Source organism: Coffea arabica, chromosome 3e (assembly GCF_036785885.1).
Source record: "Coffea arabica cultivar ET-39 chromosome 3e, Coffea Arabica ET-39 HiFi, whole genome shotgun sequence".
Taxonomy (NCBI): Eukaryota; Viridiplantae; Streptophyta; class Magnoliopsida; order Gentianales; family Rubiaceae; genus Coffea; species Coffea arabica.
Genome location: NC_092315.1, coordinates 3,966,287 through 3,989,014, shown reverse-complemented (window position 1 = coordinate 3,989,014; position 22,728 = coordinate 3,966,287). Strand labels below are relative to the sequence as shown.

Sequence of the window (22,728 nt, the reverse complement as noted above, 5' to 3'; positions counted from 1 at the left end):
ATTCTGTCCAAGAAACCAATATAATCAATTTTGCCAAGAGCACAAAACCAATCAAATAAGAGTAACTTGAAACACAACAAGCTACATTCTTATCATGAATATACGTATTCCCTTTGAATATACGTATTCCCTCTCACCCTCTCTGAACCTTTTTCCAATTGACTAACAATTGAATAACCCCCCACTGTTCCAGAAAAGTTCATACGTTCAGAAAAACATATGCAAAAAGTAGTGCTACATGATCATTAGTCATTTGCTCAGGAACTTCACCGAAGAAGTTGACGGGGTAGAGATTCCCCATTCAAAGGCATAAGGTGTGGAAATTCCACCATAAATAAGTCCTGCCTGAAACAGGGTTTGAGTAATTGGTGGATGAATAAAGGCCTTGTTCAAGCTTTCTGGGTTTTGAATTTGCTGAGAAGTGTTTCATGTGTAACTCTCTGTTTTTTTTTGGATTTTACGAATATGGCGCCCAAGATATTTTTTATAAACTCCCTCAACCGTCATGTAAACAACAGATCTGGGCTCCCTTTGGGCTTTAAGAAATGGTCCAAGAATACCATTGTAAAACTGAAAATTGGGCCACAAAATCAGAGGCCGCTTGACCTGAGGACGAATACTTGGAGGATGAAGTCCAAGTTTACTAAACCTGTGATTGGCGAATAATAGTGCTAAATAAGTTTTACATTAACCCAAGCTTAAACCCAATTGAATGAGGCCAGCGTAGCTTCACTGAAAAAAAAAAAAGGAGCCCAGCCTGACAACAGTAGTCTTTAGTTAATTGACTCAAAGATCCAGCGTGTTAATTTGTATACCCCTTGATTTTTATTTTTTTTGTTTTCGAATTTTTAGGAGGGAGAAGCTTAATGGGTAAAAGCAATATGAAAACTTTGGAGAAGGGATGGGAAGGAGGAAGAAGAAGTAGCAAGGGCATAGAACAAGGTGAATTGAACTATCATTCAACTACTAGGGGGCAAAATCTTGAATCACTGGGCTATATTCCGCAAAATCCCATTGTATCCCAAAGGGGAAGCATTCCTCTATTCTTAGAACTTTATGCAGTACCATGTCAATGAGCTTCCACAATCTATGAATTGAAGACACAGGATTATGAAGTTCCGTGATTACCAAAATTTATGAGCACAATAAGAGTGGAATAGGTAAATGACTATATATGAACACCATTGTAGTAAGCATATAATTAGAGGAATCTCGCGAGACATTGCACCATTATGATCAAGGCAATGCGCCTCTCCTACATCACATTTCCTATCAAATCTACATTTGCGAATCTCTGAAAATAAATCTAAAGGGCCACATTCTGTTGTTTTTGGGCCCTGAGCAATAGTCATACAACAGTACAGAAACTATTAAGGGCAAGATTGTGTCACCTGAGCTATCATATCATCTTTTTTTGTTTCTTCGTAAAACCCTGAGCTACTATTGTCTGTCCATCTACTATGTTTCCTCAAAAGCCCTCATGCTTCTTGAGAATCCTTCAAGTACATTTTCACTTAAACATGTCAAGTTAGTGTTCTGAAAGAATTTAATCGTTAGAATTCATCCCTCCCCTCGAAATCATGTACAATTGTTTCTGCTCGTTTTTCCATCGAGCTGGAAGAGCAAAATTGCCGTGTTGCTCGGAACTCCAGTTCGAGGCTCAAAACAGGCCCACGCAAAGGAGCTCTGACCCATGCCAACCTCCTGGATGAAGCTTGAACCCTCAATTGTGATGTCTGATTTAAAGTAAAAAAGAGCTGGCAGGAAAATATGTGTGATCAGGACGACCCTGACAGTATACTCATCTTCCTTCAAATAATTCTATCAACTTCCCCTGTTGTCTCTCCTCTCCTTGGGCAACTACAGATCCGTCAACACTAGATTCCTGATCTTTTTCATGATCAACTTGGTCAGCATTGTGGTTAGACACCAATACAAGTGAATGGCTCTGAACCACATCAGCCGGTCTCTGTGTTGGAGACTCATCTTGAAGATTTGCATCTGCTGAAGCTGCATATTTTATGCCAAACCTTTGCCCATGTGTTAGACCCGGACAGTATCCCTGTTACACAATCCAATACCGCCTCAGCATATCAGAAGGTAAGTAACATATAATAATACAAGACACATACAAGAAGCATGTCTTATCGGATTTACAACCTACAGCTTCTTAATCATGAGATTTGTGGCTTTTACGACAATAACATACAAGCAGTGGATTAACTCCATTTAAATAGACGTGACACCAAATAAACATGAACTGAACATAATGAACGGGAAATAAGAATAGCTTATGACCAAATGTTAGTAGATATCTAAGTGACAAATTATACACATATATAAGATCCAAAACCTGTCATATATTTACCAGGCATCAGATACATTAGCTAGTCTTTGGTGCAAGAGTCAAGACATTTTTGGAGGATATACCGTCTTACAGAAGTTAAACCTGTTTGGTAACTGGCTAGAGCAAAAGCTCCCTAAATCTTTTGCACCCCTTTAAATGTCAAGCCATAATCTCTCGATTGACTTTTAGAAATTAGTATCATTTTTTTTAACCACCCACAACTCCCTGCGTCCTCCCAAACCCCCCCACAAAAACCAAAAAACACCCGAAAAACCTATGAGGCTCAAGATTCGAACCCTGAACCTTGCAGTGGGGAGACTCTAAGAGTCCTCCTCTGACCACTGGGACTTTTAGACATTAGTGTCAACTATCAGGATTTTGTAGTCTTGCTATACGCATTAGATCAGGAGAAACCAACGAGTCAAGTGCTTCTAATTAAAAGGAAAGGAAGACATAACACACATCAAATGCTTTACGAATCAGGGAAAAAAGTAGTTGCTAAGCAATCACATTTGTGATAGTCCCTTTTCCTGTTAAATGTTTAACCAAGTATACTAAATAAAGTAAATCTAATGAAAATTTTGTTACAGGTTTGATTGCCACTCTGTTCAGAGTAAGGACAGTTGCATAGATAAGAACGAAACCACGCAAACAAGGAAACAAATGGGCCCATAGATAGTTTTGAAACCAGAGAGCATAAGCCCAATCCTGAAAAAGATATAAACTCCAGACCTTTACCAATCCTGAAATTGTGGGTGAGTTCTGAGGTGTGAAGCGTGACAAGGAACAAGTCGGACCAGGACATGAGTAGGTCTTGCTGTGATTAGTTTCCCCAGGTTTTTTTGCAATACCTGAAATATTGGTCTCCAGTCTCAGGTTGCTGCTTCTACAGTATGCTCCAAAGTATAAGCAATGTTCCCGTACTAGAGATATTTGTGGAGTCATGGGCAATAAGTGGCCCTCTGTACTGAAAATGTACCTGTAGTTGAATTTTCATTATGTTTGTAGCATGGACTCAAAGAAATAATAACAAACAGTCCTGCTTCCAATGTCAACAAGGAGTGAGAAATTCCAATATGATTTTCATGTTTATTAATTTGGCAATAGAATTTGGTATTTAATGACAATATGCCTTTGGCCACATCTGATGTATTAGCTGTAGGTCAAACAGATTAAAGTGGATAATCTTCTCAAAGGCAACCTGTTCAGGAAACATACTTGTATGGACCATTCTCAATGAGGTTATCCGGACCAGCAGCCAAATCAAAAAGGAGCCACAAATATTTAACCTGAATGTATGGTGCAACATTAAATAAGAAAGTGAGAGAAGCAAACATAAAGAAATGGAAAAATACACATAAAGTGCTTAGATACATGGTATACATGTATTTTATAAGCATACAGTAATGCCAATATAAGTTTCATAAAATTATCAAGAATTTCTCATCCACGTTTAACAGTAGTGATCACCATGAAAGAGGACAGATATGACAAATGTCTTATGATTACTACCATCTGAAGATTCTTTAATGAAAAGGTACTTACCGTCTCTGCCAAGAAGAAGCTTTCCATATGATCTTCTTGTGTGTGGAACTCAACATCTGAAATATGGCAATATCCACAAGTGCATCGAGCACCATACTGCAGGCTAGCTAGCATATCCCTTCCAGCATCGAGATACCTGAAATGGATTTTCAACATCTTAGTCATTTCAATATATATATATGAACAACATTGGTGGAACTTGTAGAGCACTGAAACTGGAAAAATGGGTTCCTTGTCTTGTTGAAAGCTTGAGTTTAACTGGAAGGTAAAAAAACATAGCAGGTGTCAGGTCTCAAGGACACAGATATTCATCCACTCCATTACATGGGTAATAAACTGAATTTCCATGTTGACACTACAGTCAGCCAAGGTCATATTTATCCTTACTGTATGGACATACAGACCATCGCTAACCCCAGATACTGCAGGGGACAAAAAGAATGGATATAAGGGCGGAGGGGGGAGGGAGGGAGGGAGGGAGGGAGAGAGTGTGAGTGAGAGCATGTGTGCGCGTGTTGGTGTGTGTCTGTGACAGTATTCAATCTGCAAGTGACGCAGGGGAAAAACCTCACAAAAGACTAACCTTTTCCAAATTAAGCATTCTTATTCACATGTTGCAGTCATTGGACAAGTATGAATACTCTTTACAGCTTCAGCAAGGTTTTTTTAAATTTTTTTGTCCGAAGTACATAGTACTAATGCACAAGGGATGAAAAAATAACAATTTAATCAAAGATGAAGAGAAAACCTGGGATCCCGCGTAGCTTTGTACAGCCAATATGTGCTCTCAATCAATTCTGGCCTCAGTGGATAGCTTTTCTGACCTCGCTATAACCATGCATAAAAAATTCAAGTCCACTATGTTAGGAGGAGGGGTGTTATAGACAAAACTAGTGCAAAAACAAATAATGAAAAAGGAAAGATGAACACTAAGACATTAATTGAGCAACAATAATATTTGCAGCTTGAAGTTAGAATCTACTAAAGAAATCAGTGCTGTTTCATCTTCTCGTGTTGTATGAACTGGTTGCTTTAAATTTCACCACAGCCCATTTGGTAAAGAGAAAGATTTGTCTCTTATTTCTAAAAATTTTATTCTTTCTTAGCACTTGAGCATTGTAGCAACATCATTTTGTGAAACATCAGTTGAGTCTCAACACCTTTAGGCTATTCCTGAAGGATCTTGCCTCATCTTTAGGTCGCTTTAAAACTGAAGATGTAAGACCAATCTCGGGTCTTCATTAAATAACAAGGCATGCTTCCACTAAACCAAAACTATTTCTCTTTACAACAAGAACGTGCAATACAATCAAATGCAATAAAAAATTTAAGTGTCATCACTCAAGACTTAATTGGCAATTTGGTGTTTGCGCCAGCTGAATAGATACAGCTATAACAGGTTATTAAGCAACATATAATATCACTGAAAGGTTCAGATATTCACATACCTGAACACTAAGTGTGGCTAGATTAAAACCCTCAGGAGTGAAGCCATATCTTTTCCAAACACTAAAGAATGCAGCATGTGTACGAATAGCTGGTTCAATATCCCCAGCTAGAACCTTCCAGAGAGAACAAAATTAATTTTCTTACTCCTACTGAAGAAGGATTTCTTCCTACTTCCAGCCATTTAGATGCAGATGCAACACAAATCACTTTACCTGGAGGCCTGGCCAGAACGCCTGCAGACTGTTAAATAATGGCCATACAAGTGCAGCAGAATTCATATTTACTTCCACATACCTATAAAAGTTTCAAAACCGACTTTTTGAGGGGCTTCAGACATGAAACTGAAGATTAGAAAATAAAAATGAACAAAGACTGAAGATAAGTTCTAGAAAATTATGCATCTTATCCACATTATTTACCAAGGGTCATTGTAAAGATAGTGCATAGCAGCCCTGTAAGCTTCTTGAAAGATGAAAATGTACTCCTCATCCCCAAAGAGCAAGTATGCCTGAAGTCAGTCACAAGGAGATATATCACTAGACAAAGATATAATATTTATCCATACATATCAAAATCTCAAATTCATCGTCAACAAAATCATTTATCAGCAAGAGTAAACTGAAATCCAGTAAAAGGATAAATAAACTATTTTCTTCATTGTATATGTGAAAAAGGATGAAAAATACTTGTGGATACAATTCAGGACAAGGCCCTTGTGGATATAACATTTATTTCATACTAATAAAGCAGTTACTGACATTTAAACCTAAGTGAAAAGCACCTTTAGGAGATACTCATAGTAAGAGTCTATACTTGTTCCTATTCCAGCATCCTGAAAATTTAAAAAAAAAGTTTTAATTATATCACAAGGTAAATATGAAGTACAAATTTACAAGAAAACCATTTACAACTAGAAGCAACAGGTTATCAACTGTGCCAGCAAAACTGAACTATAAAGTCAAGCCCAATGCATTCAGATTGTGCTCCACTTGTATCATTTGACCTGATCATGTTCAGGTCTTATGGTTGCATCACAGATTTGACACCTTATGGTTTCAATGATTCACTAGATAACCAGAAATCCAAAAATAAATAAATAAATAAATGCAAAGATTTACACTATCTCCCTACAATCAGGATAAGACAAAAGAAACAGCATGGCATGCCTCAAGTATTGGGCAAATTCATCCAGACATTTGCATAATCTACCAGAAATGGTAGTTTTGAAACTGTACATCTTTTCTTTGGGGTAAAAAAAAAAAGGATACGTGAACAAAGAACCACAGATGCAAGTAGTGAGAGAGCCCAAGAAGTTTGCATCAACAGAAAGATGGAAAAAAAAAACAACACACTTGTAGCATAAACAACTACATGGTTCATAACCCACAAGGATCTTCTAAAACCTGAAAATTGAATTATGTGAAAACTAAAGTATCATACATCAAGAAAAATAGACTTCAAGAAACTCTGCTATATTACAAGTACAAAGTGCTAAAGTATGGTTGTGAATCCTACCAATGATGATTGCATAGTTAACAGATGACATCCTATGAGACAAAATATTCAAAGCTAGTAAATATGTGGGGCAGAACAATTGTAGGATGAAGGTAATAGGTATATAGAAGCTCTCTCTCAGGCCTGCTTCAAATATCAACTGCATTCACTCCACAAGCATATTAAATGAAAAATGACACTATCCAATTTCATATCACTACAAAATTTATCAGTTTCTATTGATTATAATAGGTACTCAATGTTGGAATATCTGAAATCGTACAAAGGGAAAAGAAAAAAAAGAAAAGAAGAAAAACTCTTCCTTGAGAGTTTAATCAGTGAAAAGGAAAATAACCTTTTGAGTCCATTCACCAGAAAAAACATCTATATGAGCACCAACTAGGTTAATTTTTGAGCGGCGAGCCCATATGCCCATAACAGCATTCTTTGTAACTTGCTCAAATACTGCATATCATTGAGATAAGAACAGTCAAAACTTATCAAAGAGTAGGAGAATGAAACCAAAAAAAAAAAAGCCATCCGAAATCCACTTGTTGATGGGAGAAGCTACTTTCACTAGAGTTCAAGACTATAAGATCAATCCTAATGCTTGGACCATGGTTCAGGTAACAGCATCTACTTATTTGATCAACATCTTAGCGAAATGGTAATATATCCAATCAGACAGCCATAACCAAGAGATATTAGCATGAAGCATTTCATGTTCATAGAGAAGGAAAAGTGTTGAAAGGAAATTGTGACATGATTTCCAAACCCTACTTATTCTGTCATAATTTAAATCTTGACTCCTGACATCACTATAATCAAATTCTGTACAATTGTATACTAGTAAGGTGCACACATGCAATTACATATACATGCTTCTCTTTATATTCACAAGCAGAAGAAACCAAGGTATAATTCTGCATATATAATCTATGCCCTTTCAAGTTCCTTCTGATCTGCTTCCATGTACCTATAATGCAACCTGTGGCATCTTTCCTTTCTTCATCAGATATTTAATAATCAAGCCACTGGCGTGTTCCCAAGTTTCCAACCAGTTCAGGTGACAAAAACTAGACACGAGTCCCAAAGTAATACATTCTAACATGTATAGAGCATTCAACCAACAGCCTATGTCAAGAGGCCAACTCAAATGCTCGAAGAGCTTACAAGCTGATATGGAACTTAGACACAGGAATAATAGCAACTTTCATACTTACTGGGATCATTTGTTAAGCGACTAAGCACCCCAAATTCTAGTGTCAAAGTCCCACCACCAGCTGTTGATGTTATCTAATTAAGAAGGCAAGAAACTCAAACGTCAGATAATTTACTATCAGATATTAAACACGAAAGCCTGAAAAGAATTCATGGTTTTGCAAAACCAAGAGAAGTCAATCACATCATTCCATCATATTCACCAAATCCAATATTCCGACAAAGTTCTATGTCAAAGGTCACATTACATAGTTTTCAAATCAGACACAGGCACACTCAATTTCAGAGAATATCAGTTTACTACTCACCATTATAATTTCCCATTATAATTTCGATGTATTCGATGGTTGATAATGTCCATTATCTATAATATGGATCATAAAATAATTCAAAGTGAAGTCTCAAAAACTCCAGAGGAATGTCAAACTAAGCTTCAACACAGTCATCACATTTAAAGAGCAGGAATCTGACTGACTACTCAGAACTACAGGCCCCAGTGGTAGGAGTTGAGAGGTGCTACAATTTTGGAAGTGCAAAGATAAATAAATAAACAAATAAATCATATGACTTGCCCATGGTATAACCTTTTCTGTTTGTTACATTTTCCATTTTATTTCCTGGCAGTGGACAAGTTTTCCTGAACTATCTAGCCCAAAGGACTTTAAGAATGTACATGCACCACTGTCGACAGGGGCATATCAAATGGTTTATGGTTGTGAGAGTATGTCAAGCAAGGATAAACATCCAAATTCACTCGTGGGAAATGGTTCCACATCATCAGTTGTCTTTAACACTAGTTACATATTCGACATGGATCTATGTTGCTAAACAACAAACAAATACAAAGCTCATGCTTCAAAAGGGCAAAGAAAGTACAAAGAGGCTTTGCCTTGCTTTCATTTTCATCCACTCCATGAACTAGATTGACAGATCCAAATGGAATTCCTGTAGCATGAGTACCTTGAAAAGGTCAGATAAGAGAAGCTTTGTTTCTCTAAAAAGAAGAAATTCAACAGCCAATTAAAAAAAAGTAAAATCTGAATACAAGTCAAGAAAGCCAGAGTCAAAGAACATCAAATTTCACATTAGAATGGCAAACCTTGGAGACGTGTCAAGGTCTCAAGAAAGAAACCACTTTGATAATGGCCAACTTCTAAGTACAAATTCAACACCTTTTCACAAAACAAACTAATAACACACAGGCAGAGGGCAAAAAATTTTGTCTGTCATCTATGTCTTTTCTTATATACTGCAAAATATAGCTAAATAATGGAATCCATGAAATTTACCAACATAGTACATATCCCATGTATTGTTCACAAAATAAATTAACAACACACATGCACGGGTTGTCATCTATGTCTTTTCTTATATATTGCATGACACAGCTAAAAAATGCAATCCATGAAAATTACCAACCTAGAGCACATACCATACAGATTCAAATACACAAAAAGTAAAAAGATATAGTACCTAAAAAACTAAACATTTATTAGGTGAATTGTATACTTCCCCTATTCCTTACAAGTCCATCACAGGCCATTATATTGGAAACACTAGCATTTGCTTACAAGCAATAAGCATCAAGTACGGGGGAAAATGTCTACAAACTAAGAAGGTACAAGTACGTCTATAGATCATAAAGCCAAAATACCCAGAAGCAGCATCTTGTAGCAGTTTTCATAGATTATTCTATGAACACCATACTATTCTGGCTGTGATACCTGTAGGAGTATCAAATGCAGGTAGCACCCTTCGTGCCAAATCTTCTGCCAGGTCGAGCAATTCACCATCATAGGAAGGGACTCTCATGCCCTGAAAGTGCCAAAGGTCATAAGCTGAAAACTTCAGAAAGAAATAGAACTATCTCACCACAGGACTCTGAAAGTAAATTCCATCATGAAAGAATGGATCTCTAGACATACCAACCGATCATTCCAACAAGATTGTTCTGTTTTCTATATGAACCATCCTCCTATTCCATTTTTTATGCTTTTATGGTCCAGCTTGTTACCAGTTCTTATGTGTTAGGGGAAGCTGTAAAGCATCAGAGGGTGAAAGCATATAAATTACCCAAGTATAGCATCATGATCACAATTTCCCCTTTTAATGCAGTTTATAGGGATGCACCATTTGACAACCATATATCTGTGCTTTTTCATGTGCATAAGTTGGGAACCAGCTAATTAAGATATTATCAGGATAATGCATTGTTCAAGAGCAGAAAACAACAACCAACTTGAAACTTGTAGAGAGGCAAATCCATAAAGACCATTAATCTGCAATACCGTGTTATAATCACTTGCAATAAGGTGAGCAGAAAGTAAACCTCCAAGGATGCGGATTGTTGTTTCAAACACAGATACTGTCTTGTTCTGCAAATACAACCCAAAAAAATCCAAATTTTAGAACAACTTCAAATAGGAAGAAAAGCAATATATCAAGCTGCTCCAGGAAGGGAAAAAATGTCAAGTTAACAAAGAATTAAAGGTAAACTCCATATTGTTAATGGCATGACATCAACAACAATCTTCATTGGCATCACCATCATACTATAGCACAAAATGCTGACATATCAACTGATTGATCAAAAAAAGTCATTATTTCTCATCAAAGTGAGACAACTTCAATCCCATCTCATTTAAAATAACAACTTCAGTTATAAAAATCAGCAGAAATATCTCTTGCTTCAACAATCCCATCTGATAGTGTTTACAAGAGATAGAGTAATGTCTTAGAAGAACCTGGGACACTATTGGAAAAATGATGCATCTCAGAATTATTTACTCTCACTAAAACAAAAATTTGAAGAATTCATCCATCCTCAAAATAGATGCATAACAGCCAACTAAACCAAATCATGGCATTTAGAAAAGCATGTCAAGCATATACTTTCTAAAACATTCAGTGCCACTGGAATAGCATTTACAACCCAGTAATCTTTCTTGCATGTTTTAAAAATAGCAGTGGAGAAACAAGAAACAAGAAGGGAAAAAAAAAAGATGCATCCATTTTCCCACAAAATAACACTATCCATACTCACAATATCAAACCGAAGATTTTTACCAATCCATTCAACAGAATCAGTGAAGCGTTCACGGTCACCAAATAAAGCCAAGGTGTCCAAGGAATCAATCTGTGATAACAGCAAGACAATCCAGAATAAGGAGCAGGATTGTCAGTGCAAAAAGGAATTACATGAATCAAGAAAACATGATTTCTTACCAGTGTCAAGGCATAGCCACCGAGTGTATCTTCACCTTCACAAGATAATGGCTTTAACTCATCACGAGGAAAAGCATGCTCCATATATCCATCAAATGCATAATAGAACATTTCTCGAACCTACACCAAACATGAAAAGTTCATTCATGAGAACATCAAGCCCATAGCCTAGGGTATTTATAGAGAGAGAGAGAGAGAGAGAGAGAGAGAGAGAGAGAACAAGTTTCAGTAAACTAAAGTACCAATCTGGGTTATTCTACTGAAGTGATTCTTTTTTTTTTTTTTTAATATAGGCGGAAGTGGAGGGAATGTGTGGTTTTTGTATATATTTCTGTAGCTTCCAGAAAAAAAATAAATGAGCAACAAAATACTGAACATGCAACAAGGGAAGCACACCAAAACAATTATCACAGGGAAGAGAGTTATTGACAGATTCCTTGGACAGAGCTATGCTTTCATTTCTCATCTGTTCTTCCATGAAAAGAATTTTAAAAACGAAAATGACTTTCTTTCATACACTTTCAAGTTGCACAAACAATCCTAATAAAAATCCTAACTTGGAAGAATTTTTCAAATTTCACAATTTAACACAGCATAAATAAGAAAACATTCTCCAATTTCCTTTAGCGTGAAAGATATAAAGCATACATAATTCAACAATCAAATTCAAACTCTTGATGGACCTATATGAAACATGAAAAGTCGATTCAGGAATTGCATCACCTTGTATTTCATGCAAACCCCGGCCCCCAGTTTTTTTTTTCTAATCAAACTTTATTTATTTGATCGAAAGTTTCATTTATTCTTTTAGGCAACGGGAAAACTCGAACTAGCAACAAAAGGTTGTTTGCTAACTGCCCAAAATCATTAGAAAGAAGATGGACATTCCCCTTGCATTCCATCCAAGTGAATTACACATCCATTTTCCACAAAATACATAAAAATCAATTCTTTTTCACACCCTCTTTCTTTCTTTTCCCCCACGCTCCCTTCCTTTACTTTAAACGTGGCCTTTTTCCATCTGATTCCCCAATTCGCCCACAGAATCCGAATCAAAATCCTAACCTGAAAGGTTTATCCCTCATAAAATTCTGAATGGTAGCGCCCCATAAATAAAATAACATAAACTGATGTTTTCGGGAATAAAAGATCAGCCTTTCTACCTATTTCTAACCTGAGGTGAAAGGAATCAGTGATCATTCATCAGAAAAAGAATCTAAAAATTGATTGTCAGTAAACAGATATCAGTGTGTTTGTGTGTGTGTGATCTGTGTGGGTGGAATTGGAGGGAGTACCTCATCTCTGAGCTGCTTGGCTTCCTCAGCAGTAACACTTTCGGAGAATGTTCTGCGAACAAAAATGTGGTCGTCCGAATAAATTATTACAGCTCCTAAAATTAACATCCAAATTTGCACCATTCTTTTCGGTGCTTCCATTCTTCTCTCCCCCCCACCCACCGGCGACCTGTTTCCTTTTCTGTTAAAGTGCTGCTGCACTTATCATCTTGTACGCTGTAGTTGGGGTTTTAGGTGCGGTGGAATTTTTGTTTCTTGTTGAGGGTAATTATGTAATTTAAATCTCCAAGTCGCACCTGGAAGAAGCCAAAAGGGTGTTACATTAGGAGATTTTTCTGGTCATCAGCATAAATAATAACCGGGAAACCGCCGGAGACGGCATGGTCCTGGCTGGTGGTGACTGGTGATACTGAAATCTACACAGTGCCTCGAACTATCGGAGAATGTATCGTGTCGTATGTAGATTCAACACTTTCGAGAGTTAAGGACACGAGTTTTCTTGCTGCACTTAGGACAACAGAAATACACTGAAGATGAAAAGTTTGAATAATTTGCATTTTTAGTATATGACATGAGCTAACTTTTGTCGAAACGTGTAATAAAGACCAAATGTAAGAACAGCCGTTTTAATTGTTATTTTTTAAAGTTTTTATACGTATAGTATTGTGTTTATGAAAAGCGTAAAAATTTTGGAATAAAAATAACAACCGAATTTTGGAATAAAAATAACAACCGAACAATAATGTTTTTGGGGCTATTTTTGAAAAACTGTTTTTCACATTCCAAATCCTACAGTAAACGTGTATTTCCAAAACAACTCCAAAAACACCATATCCAAACATTATCAAAAACAACTACATATGTACATTTCAATTTGTATATTTCAATTATGTATTTTATATATATATATTATATTAATATAAATTGAAATATACAAATTGAAAATTATATATATTATATTATATAAATATTTATATACATTAATATTATACATAATATTGTATATTATACATAATATAATATAATATACATAATATGTAATATTGTATACATAAATGTGTAAATATTTATACATAATATATTATGTACATTATATTATAATATATACATTATTAATGTATAATATTATTATGTACATTATTGTGTATAATAATGTATAATAATGTTAGGTATAATATATAATATACATAATATGTAATAATGTATATTATGTATAATATATTATATTATGTATATTATATTATATATATACAATATTATGTATATTATACAAATTGAAAATTATATATTATATATTTATATATTATATATTATATGAATATTTATATAATGAAATATACAATAAATATTACAAATTGAAATATTACATAAACACCATATTTATAATATTATAATATTTATAATTAATATTAATGTATATTATATATATTAAATATTTATCTACTTATTTATACATATTATAAATATTTTATTTTACTTAAAAAATATTTTTATATATTTATAATATATTTATATGAATATTATATATTATATAAATTATATATAATATAATATAAATTATATATAATATATATTATACATTTATATAAATGTACATTTATACATAATATATATATTAATGTATATTTATAATATACATTTATATTATGTATTATATATAATATAATATATTTAAAATACATTTATATTAATATACATAATATTAATTTTACATTTATACATAATATTAATACATTTGTACATTTATATTAATTATATTGATACATTTATACATAATATTAATATATATTAATAAAATTATAATTTATACATTTATATAATATTCATTTGTAATTTATACATTTATAATAATATACACTTATACATTTATAAATATATTTATATTATGTATTATATGTAATATAATACATTTATAATACATTTATATATTTTTATATAAATACATAAATATATTTATTTATAAATATATTATAAATGCATAAATGTATATTTATATAAAAATATAAAATTTATAATTTATACATTTATATAATGTTCATTTATAATTTATAAATTTACAATAATATACACTTATACATTTATAAATATATTTATATTATGTATTATATATAATATAATAAATTTATAATAAATTTATATAAATATATAAATATATTTATTTATAAATATTTATAAATATATTATAAATGCATAAATGTACATTATATATAAAAATTATAAATTATAAATTATAATTTATACATTTATATAATATTCATTTATAATTTATGCATTTATAATAATATACACTTATACATTTATAAATATATTTATATTATGTATTATATATAATATAATAAATTTATATTTTTTAGCGAATATATAAATATATTTATTTATACATGTATTATAAATGCATAAATGTATATAAAAATAAAATTATAAAAATTATAAATTATAAAAATACCCAAAAATATGTTTTAAAAATACCTCTAAAAATAATCCAAAAAATATCTACAGTAAAAGTTTTTCATATAGTTTTTGAAAAACAACCTAAAAAACAACTAATCCAAACGGACTTGTATTTCAAAAACGAAATGCTACAGTGCTGTTTTTGAAAAACAACCCAAAAAACAGCTAATCCAAACGGAGCCGTTTTAAAGACCAAATGTAAGAACAGCCGTTTTAATTGTTATTTTTTAAAGTTTTTATACGTATAGTATTGTGTTTATGAAAAGCGTAAAAATTTTGGAATAAAAATAACAGCCGAACAATAATGTTTTAAGAGGGATTCGTTTTACGAGCGTTTCTTGTTTAGAGTTTTCAAGAGAAATTTCAATTGGACTTCAAGCGTCAGAGAAAGGCAGAGCAAATTTTCAGTCCTATTGAATATATATATATATATATATATATATATATATATATATATATGTATAGGGGTCGGAATCCGCCCGACGGGACTTATATTTGGTTAATGCTCCATATTACAAGGGCAAACAAACGCCGTTTTTAGTATATGACATGAGCTAACTTTTGTCGAAACGTGTAATAAAGACCAAATGTAAGAACAGCCGTTTTAATTGTTATTTTTTAAAGTTTTTATACGTATAGTATTGTGTTTATGAAAAGCGTAAAAATTTTGGAATACAAATAACAACCGAATTTTGGAATAAAAATAACAACCGAACAATAATGTTTTAAGAGGGATTCGTTTTACGAGCGTTTCTTGTTTAGAGTTTTCAAGAGAAATTTCAATTGGACTTCAAGCGTCAGAGAAAGGCAGAGCAAATTTTCAGTCCTATTGAATATATATATATATATATATATATATATATATAGGGGTTGGAATCCGCCCGACGGGACTTATATTTGGTTAATGCTCCATATTACAAGGGCAAACAAACGCTTCTTCGTTTGGATTAGCTGTTTTTGGAAGTATTTTTGAAGTATACCACGATTTCAAGATAAAAATTGATTAGTTAAAAACAGATCTTGAACAGACAAGTCATTTACGGAAATGAAGTTAAAACTTTTTGCACAACAGAACACCAACTGCGAATGATCCCATCTGCCTTCTATGATTGGGAAGAAGAAGAAGAATATCAATGGTTAAGACAAAGCTTTCAAAATCTTGAAGTACTGCATAATCATCAACGAGCTTCTCATACCTGTGCGCAAGCAAATAAGCAGATCAAATTAGCCAGAACCAGCACGTGGAGCATATCAAAGAGTATTCTTAAAGATAATTGAAAAGAATTCTGACGTCTTGGATTAGCAGATGATCAAAACCAGAATGTCCAAAAATTACACACACATACACATTGCTAATCATTAGTACACCACGTATGCATCAGGCAACAAATAGCGACTCGGTCAGCCCAGTGCCACTTGAGAATGCATGTACTACAATGGCAAAACACAATACTATACTGAGTAAACTGATGAGTTGCAGAGCTAGCATGTCTTACCTGCTGTTTTTTCTTCTTAGGTCTCCTCTTCCTTCGAGGCTTTCGAGCATCAGAGTTGCAACTTATGTTATCACTGTTGCCAGTTTGTGGATCTGACAATCCTCGCTTTCTGTGCCCTATGCTATTTGACGTATTGCTAGATGTGGACATTTCGGGCTTTCTTAAAGTTGGTTTTGATTTCCTACTCGAAGACCCTCCAAATCTTCTGTCATTTGATGACCCAGAAAATGATTTCTTTGATGGCCTAGGTGGAGGCATCAAAGCACGAGCAGAAATCTGTCTCTGAATCAGTACGATAACAAAGATAGTTACCACCTTGACATTCCTAGCATCTAAAAGTAAAAGCAAAGCTCTATTAAAACCTGATTCCTTTCATCACTAGACATGCCAGATGCTGCTATCCCAGAGGCACTAGAAGCTTGTTCCCTGAAGAGCAATATTTTGACATTAAGAGGGTACCTAGGATAAGTCTGCTAATAATTCATCATTCCAAAGTGACCAATGTGTGGACAGCATATGAGCGTTGGGAGAGTGAGCGTGCAACAAAAAAATATTTGAGGGCTCATATAGAGGGTATGCAGAGCATTTCTATATTTTCATATATCTTCTGTCTATTTACACTCGTATGCTGAGGGGAAAAAATTTTCAGACTGAAACAAAGGGAATCTTACATTGAAGCCTAAAACAAGTTCCAAGTAGTAAGCAGTAGTGCAGTAACCATTTGTGCGGAATATAATGGTATATACAGTTACTCCTAAATTATCAGCACCTAGCTTGACAAAACTCCTGGAATCATATTGTACTTCTCAACTTCACACACATTACGCAGGCAAAAATATTTCATCCATGTGATAATAGTTCATCCAAAAATTTTGCAAACTTTTAAAAAAATTGGCATACTGTAGCAATTGGATATCAGATGCACATGGAGCATTATTCATGGCCGAATCAAGCAATTTAGCTTTCCAAGGTTTCATGTTAATTAATGATGCTTTAAACTGTTTCTATAGTAACAATCCCAAAACTTATGCAGCATCTAAAAGGAGGTTACAGTTGTAATTTTCTGTGCAGGGTCCACATTATGCTTATGATCAAAATGAAAAATTTTGAAACCACATCCACCATAGATATGTAAAGAGTACCTGTTACTTTTATCTGTCCATTCATCATCTGCATCAGCATCATCACTTGAGCTTCCAGACAAAAAGAAATCATCCTCACTTGGATCTAGAAGCCCATCGTCCTCACTACCTGTCTCTGTTTGACCATGTTCAAGTTAAGAAGATCAATTGCAGTTTCCCACCTCTTCCCCCCCCCCCCCCCCCCCCCCCCCCAAAAAAAAAAATATCAAAACCCAAAAAAAAAACCCCAATGCCACACACGCTTACAGAGAGAAAAAAAGGTGTAATACCTGAAAAATGGAGGGTTTTACAAGAATATGCATCTATCAGGATCAATATCTCAAATTGTATTCCACAAATCATAGAATTATATAACATCATTGAATTAGTGGTTAATAGGATAAATTCAACTACCATTCCATCTATTTATGAACTATTCCAGGAGATTACACACCACATAAAATTTAAATCCTCAATCCTTGGTAATACAACAAACTTCCCATGGGTACTGTTAGGTCCATATAAGACAGAACATGATATGGATCAGACTACTTTTCTCTAGTTTTCAATGATTTCCAAATTCAAAATTTCAAAGATTGAAGTTTTCAAGTTTCTTTCTACTTTTCCCCAAACAAGGGAGGAGAAAAGCCAAAACTTCACAAAGGAACATCATGAGCCAGTGGAATGAACTACAAATAGGAGTAGAAAAGACTACCTTCCAAATCCTTGCCACTTGCTGCCGCCGCAATTAGATTGTCCTTTATCACTTTACGTAGTCTATTTCTTTTTTCAACAATTTCCTCATCTTCCCCTCCCATAAACAGAGGTACATAATTCTCAGTCTTGGGAAAGAACTGCAGTTTAAATCAACACAAAAAATAGAGATCAAATTCCTTAATTAGGAAAAGAAAAGAGCTAAATCTTGACACTCAAAATTCTAATTCCAACTAATGCCCAGCCAGTCAGATTTTTCATCAACAAAGATTGGGTAATCCATGATTCTCACCCACCCAAGTGGTTGTTAGATTTAACAAATTAGTCATAAGCCACCATAAAAGCCAAAGATCCGATTGAAAAATTTACACATAGTAAACCTAATTCAGGCACATGATAGAAAATATCTTACTGCTCATTCAAAGCTCTGTCAACTACATACATTGATATAGAGAATCCATCCAACAAAAGACGAAAAAAATATTACGCCTTTTAATAGTTCTTCTTATATACCCTTTTGAGACATGGATATGGAATCACAAGTTTAAAAAAGAAGTTTGACAATAAGCTTAACGCAAAGAGATTACAAATGCATAATAAAGGTTGGTCATTATGCTTTGACCTTAAAAATCACATTGCTAATAATCTTGGAATCCATAGAAATTGCAAGCAATACCAACACTTACACGGACATATTCAAGATCTTCTTTCAATTTAGAAAGTTGCTTAGCAAGCTCCGCTTCCTGGGGTTGACCAGACAAACCGCGCTGCTGCTTTTCCAATCGCCTTACCCTCCTCTCGATCTTTCTTCTCTCTACGTGCGCATATTCGAGGTTCCAAAGTCAATCATCGAAGTTACAAAAGTTCATAAGACTTGAAAGAAGTATCAAGCTGAATAATGGAAGGCACTTTTTACCAAAAAACTTGATCTTCCTGTTGCGGAGGAATATTTTACGTTCCACAGCCAGACGATTGAGATTCTCTTGTTGTTTCTTGAGTCCATCCAACTTCTTTTCTTGGGCTTCTTTAACTTCTGGTGGGAGATCCTGAACATATCAGTGGAAATGATATCCTTCTCATCAAGCAGCAAGAACTATGTAGCATTAATCTACAAATCAAACCCCTAAATTGAAAAGAGGAGGCAGAAGCATGGCCAATGAAGAAAATGATGGAAAAGGCCCCAAATGATGCCAGAATAACATCTTCATGCGTAGTAGTTCTGTTATGCTACAAAATGATCTGTAAGGAATAATAGAGAAACCCCACCTAATTAAGCTACATATCCAAGATGTAGCTAATGCAGCATTCTACAAGTGCACTCTATGATCACCATGTCAGTAATGAACAGAAATTTTTGAAATTGTGGAAGGGAGACTCGAGGAAAAAATGCTACAGCATTGCCTAGGCTAATATACATTGAAGCCTTATATGCCCCCATGTGCACAACACAAGACCAATATGTGTCTTTGCAAAATGCAAGAAAAGAAAACAAATTCTCTAAAAAAACAACCAAGGGCCCAAGTATACAAAATGATGCTAGGGGATTTTATCAGTGCTATTAAGAATGTTAGATTTTCAGCAGTGCTAGCATCTCAAATGTCGAACAAACTTTACAATTTCCACAAATTAGCCACATTTACTTATCCTATCCTTTTGATGGAAAAAGGTAAACCGGCAGAAGTTTTATGCTACTACAAATTTGAAAACTCATACAACAGCTAAGTCTTTGGCAGTAGCTCCATATAGAGCAATAACCTAAGTCTACTTTTCCTCGCAATAACCTAAGTGTACTTTTCCTCACTATGGCAATGGTAGGAGTATATTAACCCCATCATTATTTTCTCTGCTTTTTTACCTTTTTCAAAACCACGAGTAAGCTAAAAAGCCAAAGTTCAAACTTCATTACATTTCTGCTGATCTCTATAATGAACACAAGCAGCAGAATAGTGAACTTCAATCAGAAAGGCACTTCTAAAGACCACAACTACACATTTCTTCAAGAATTTCATAAATAGAACAATAAGCCAAGCTGCCACACTATCAAGAATCCAATACCCCTTCTCTTCCTCCCTAAATAAACTTTTTTCTTTTCACATTTTCAAATAAAACCCACAAAAATGACAGCTAGAAAATCAGAAGGGAAAAAAAAGACGGTTTTATATTCCATCAGCAAGCAATTAACCAATAATTCATAACAATTGCCATACATGAGTCCGCGTTTCTTAGTGTATGTGAGAGAAGAGAGAAAGTGAGTACTTTGCGGAGCATGCGTTCAATGGAACGAACTTGGTTTTTGAGGGAGACGGATTTAGGTTTCGTTTTCTTATCGACGGCGAGGGACTTTGGTCGGCGGCGGCCGGCTTGTTGCTGCCGCTGGGCTACTCGGCGCTTGCCGTAGCCTCCGTGCGCCATTCCTCTTCTTTGCCGAAGCTAAAAAAATTACTATAGTGGTGGGAGATGAACTAGTAATAAGTAGTAATACTAATTACGGGAAATTGATTTTTTTTTTTGGCTTGCAAATTATATTTCCATTTCCAATTTTTTTAAAAAAATATTGATGGGTGGCCAAAAAAATTTTAAATTTATAAAGGAACATTCCTCAAAAATCATGTAGTAATAAAATTTTTAAAAATATTAGAAAGACAAGGTCTTATTAATCCACGAGTGATTTCACTTGATTTAGTTCATCTATGGCTTGTCGAATTTATATTTTCAATTAACTTACATTTCCATTAAAACTGAATCAAATGTAATAAGAATTAAGCGAAATAAATCAATGGTTTGCATTAACTTGTATATCCATCAAAACTGTACTAAATGTAATAAGAATTACACGAAGTGAATCAAAATAGACGGAACTCAACTTATGAAACCCGATCGAGTCAGGGTCTCGAAATAATGACAAAAGGAATCGCACTACAATATATATGTATATATCTTGCTAAAGTGTTACCCTTTTATTCTTTTCTTCTAGCATAAAATTATATTTAACGAATTTTAACCTTGCTAGTTGGTTGAATGAAAATAATAATCGGAACCTTACTGAACAACGTAATCAAATGATTTTATTAGTACATTGAAAACATAAACATACGCATGACAATCGAATACATAAAATTATTGTTCACGGCAAACCAAGAAGCAAAAAAGCTAGAAATTTGAAGTTTTGATCGAGAATATTATGCATAGGCTTCTGGATTTTGGAGGAGGAAGGCTTCCACAGCCTTGTACATGCCAGAAGCCTTCTCTTTTCCAGCCATGACCTCTTCTTCGTTGACCACGTAATCTCCTTTGGGATAGTACTTGCTAGTCATCTTGGAGATGGTACCACCATTCGCTGTTGGCTCAAACTTAACCTCGTAAGTTATTTTCTCAAGCTTGTCAGACAAAGCATCTCCTTCAATCAGAGTGTAGTTATATGTATACGTCTCTTCATTGAGCTCATCAATGTGATATTTCAAGAAACTCAGAGTTTTACCTGCATCCCAAAAGAGAAAAAAATTGAGAATAGAGAAGCTTTTTTTTCCCCCGTCTTTTTATGAAGAGGATCAGTAATGTACTCAAGTGCTTAATAAAAATTGAGAACAGAAAAGATATCTTGCATTAATGTAGTAAATCTTACCATCGCCAAGGTTGATTTGCTTGATGCTTCCAGCACCTCCATTGCCTCGGAGGATTTCAATGCTCTTGAAAGCTTGGGGCAAGAGCTTGGGGAACAAGTTGTGAGAGTCAAGAACTGAGGCCTTGAATAGCCTTGCAGGTGGAATGGTGTAAGTGTATTCATGACTGAAAGTGGTTGCAGCCATGATCTATCAGATTACTTAGCTTTACTAGTTCTGCTACTTGGGCAAATGTAAGAAGGTGGTTTCGAGCTGATGATGTTGTGGATCAAATGCATCTATTTATAGATAGTCACAAAAAGAGTTCTTCATGGCCAATGTGTATTCCTATAATTGTCCTCTTCTGAATGAACATAAGTCAGTCCAAGTATGATATCAAGTTATCAGATTTTCATACTCTCTCAAAATCCCCCGATATGAACCATATGAGTGTCTTCTTGTTGGTTTCTTATTGTGTTTGGGCTTATTGCTTCATATTGTAACCACAACAGACAGGATTTAGAAACTATGCTAGACGGTCAGTTGGCGACTGTGCTAATCTTGCCAAATGGCAGCATCTTCATTCTTCAATGGGCAAAATTGTGTAGAGAACAATTGTATAGGCTACAACTAATCTTTGATTAAACTAGCTGGTTTATGCAAAATTGTGAAAATAACAAGTAAAATATCAACATTTCTGTGCGCATTTGGTATGATTTAGCCTGTAAATCTGCTAAAACTAAAATGTTTGGAGTAATGGGCAATGTGCCA

The 22,728-nt window shown here is 34.4% G+C and overlaps 3 protein-coding genes across 5 annotated transcripts; all 3 read right to left on the bottom strand.

Moving 5' to 3' along the window:
* Nucleotides 1–1,201: 1,201 nt before the first annotated feature.
* Nucleotides 1,202–13,107, bottom strand: LOC113734214 (alpha-mannosidase I MNS4). Of its 3 annotated transcripts, none has more exons than XM_027260616.2 (17): nt 12,577–13,107; nt 11,282–11,401; nt 11,100–11,192; nt 10,345–10,431; nt 9,781–9,871; nt 8,946–9,001; nt 8,059–8,131; nt 7,191–7,300; nt 6,123–6,173; nt 5,761–5,849; nt 5,554–5,635; nt 5,341–5,454; nt 4,641–4,720; nt 3,893–4,028; nt 3,566–3,636; nt 3,199–3,326; nt 1,202–2,062 (listed from the first exon to the last, which is right to left on the bottom strand). In XM_027260616.2, exons 1-17 carry the CDS (start codon nt 12,715–12,717, stop codon nt 1,983–1,985), a joined length of 1,602 nt encoding a protein of 533 aa, XP_027116417.1. In that variant the 5' UTR covers nt 12,718–13,107; the 3' UTR covers nt 1,202–1,982. The 3 variants fall into 3 exon arrangements, with proteins under 3 accessions (XP_027116417.1, XP_027116416.1, XP_027116415.1); XM_027260615.2 differs by having other exon boundaries at nt 3,086–3,326; nt 12,577–13,106; XM_027260614.2 differs by having other exon boundaries at nt 3,080–3,326; nt 12,577–13,105.
* A 2,905-nt stretch (nt 13,108–16,012) lies between these two features.
* Nucleotides 16,013–20,816, bottom strand: LOC113734213 (uncharacterized). Its single transcript, XM_027260613.2, has 8 exons — nt 20,615–20,816; nt 19,275–19,404; nt 19,045–19,172; nt 18,360–18,498; nt 17,666–17,780; nt 16,886–16,949; nt 16,524–16,805; nt 16,013–16,223 (listed from the first exon to the last, which is right to left on the bottom strand). Exons 1-8 carry the CDS (start codon nt 20,768–20,770, stop codon nt 16,218–16,220), a joined length of 1,020 nt encoding a protein of 339 aa, XP_027116414.1. The 5' UTR covers nt 20,771–20,816; the 3' UTR covers nt 16,013–16,217.
* Nucleotides 20,817–21,401: 585 nt separating this feature from the next.
* LOC140038869 (major strawberry allergen Fra a 1.08-like) lies at nt 21,402–22,717 on the bottom strand. The gene is made up of 2 exons (XM_072084425.1): nt 21,981–22,717; nt 21,402–21,836 (listed from the first exon to the last, which is right to left on the bottom strand). The coding sequence occupies exons 1-2, from the start codon at nt 22,162–22,164 to the stop codon at nt 21,538–21,540; spliced, it is 483 nt and encodes a 160-aa protein (XP_071940526.1). The 5' UTR covers nt 22,165–22,717; the 3' UTR covers nt 21,402–21,537.
* Nucleotides 22,718–22,728: the final 11 nt, after the last annotated feature.

Excerpts from the sequence above, each read along its gene's own strand:
- LOC140038869 (XM_072084425.1), bottom strand. The coding sequence starts at position 22,164 with ATGGCTGCAACCACTTTCAGTCATGAATACACTTACACCATTCCACCT. Across the intron at positions 21,837-21,980 it reads GCAAATCAACCTTGGCGATG|GTAAAACTCTGAGTTTCTTG; the intron begins GTAAGATTTACT and ends TTTGGGATGCAG.
- LOC113734214 (XM_027260614.2), bottom strand. The coding sequence starts at position 12,717 with ATGGAAGCACCGAAAAGAATGGTGCAAATTTGGATGTTAATTTTAGGA. Across the intron at positions 9,002-9,780 it reads TGCATTTGATACTCCTACAG|GAATTCCATTTGGATCTGTC; the intron begins GTATCACAGCCA and ends CTCATGCTACAG. Across the intron at positions 5,636-5,760 it reads TATCTTTACAATGACCCTTG|GTATGTGGAAGTAAATATGA; the intron begins GTAAATAATGTG and ends AAACTTTTATAG.
- LOC113734213 (XM_027260613.2), bottom strand. The coding sequence starts at position 20,770 with ATGGCGCACGGAGGCTACGGCAAGCGCCGAGTAGCCCAGCGGCAGCAA. Across the intron at positions 18,499-19,044 it reads AAGATCTTGAATATGTCCGT|TTCTTTCCCAAGACTGAGAA; the intron begins GTAAGTGTTGGT and ends TTTAAACTGCAG. Across the intron at positions 16,950-17,665 it reads TGGACAGATAAAAGTAACAG|GGAACAAGCTTCTAGTGCCT; the intron begins GTACTCTTTACA and ends ATTGCTCTTCAG.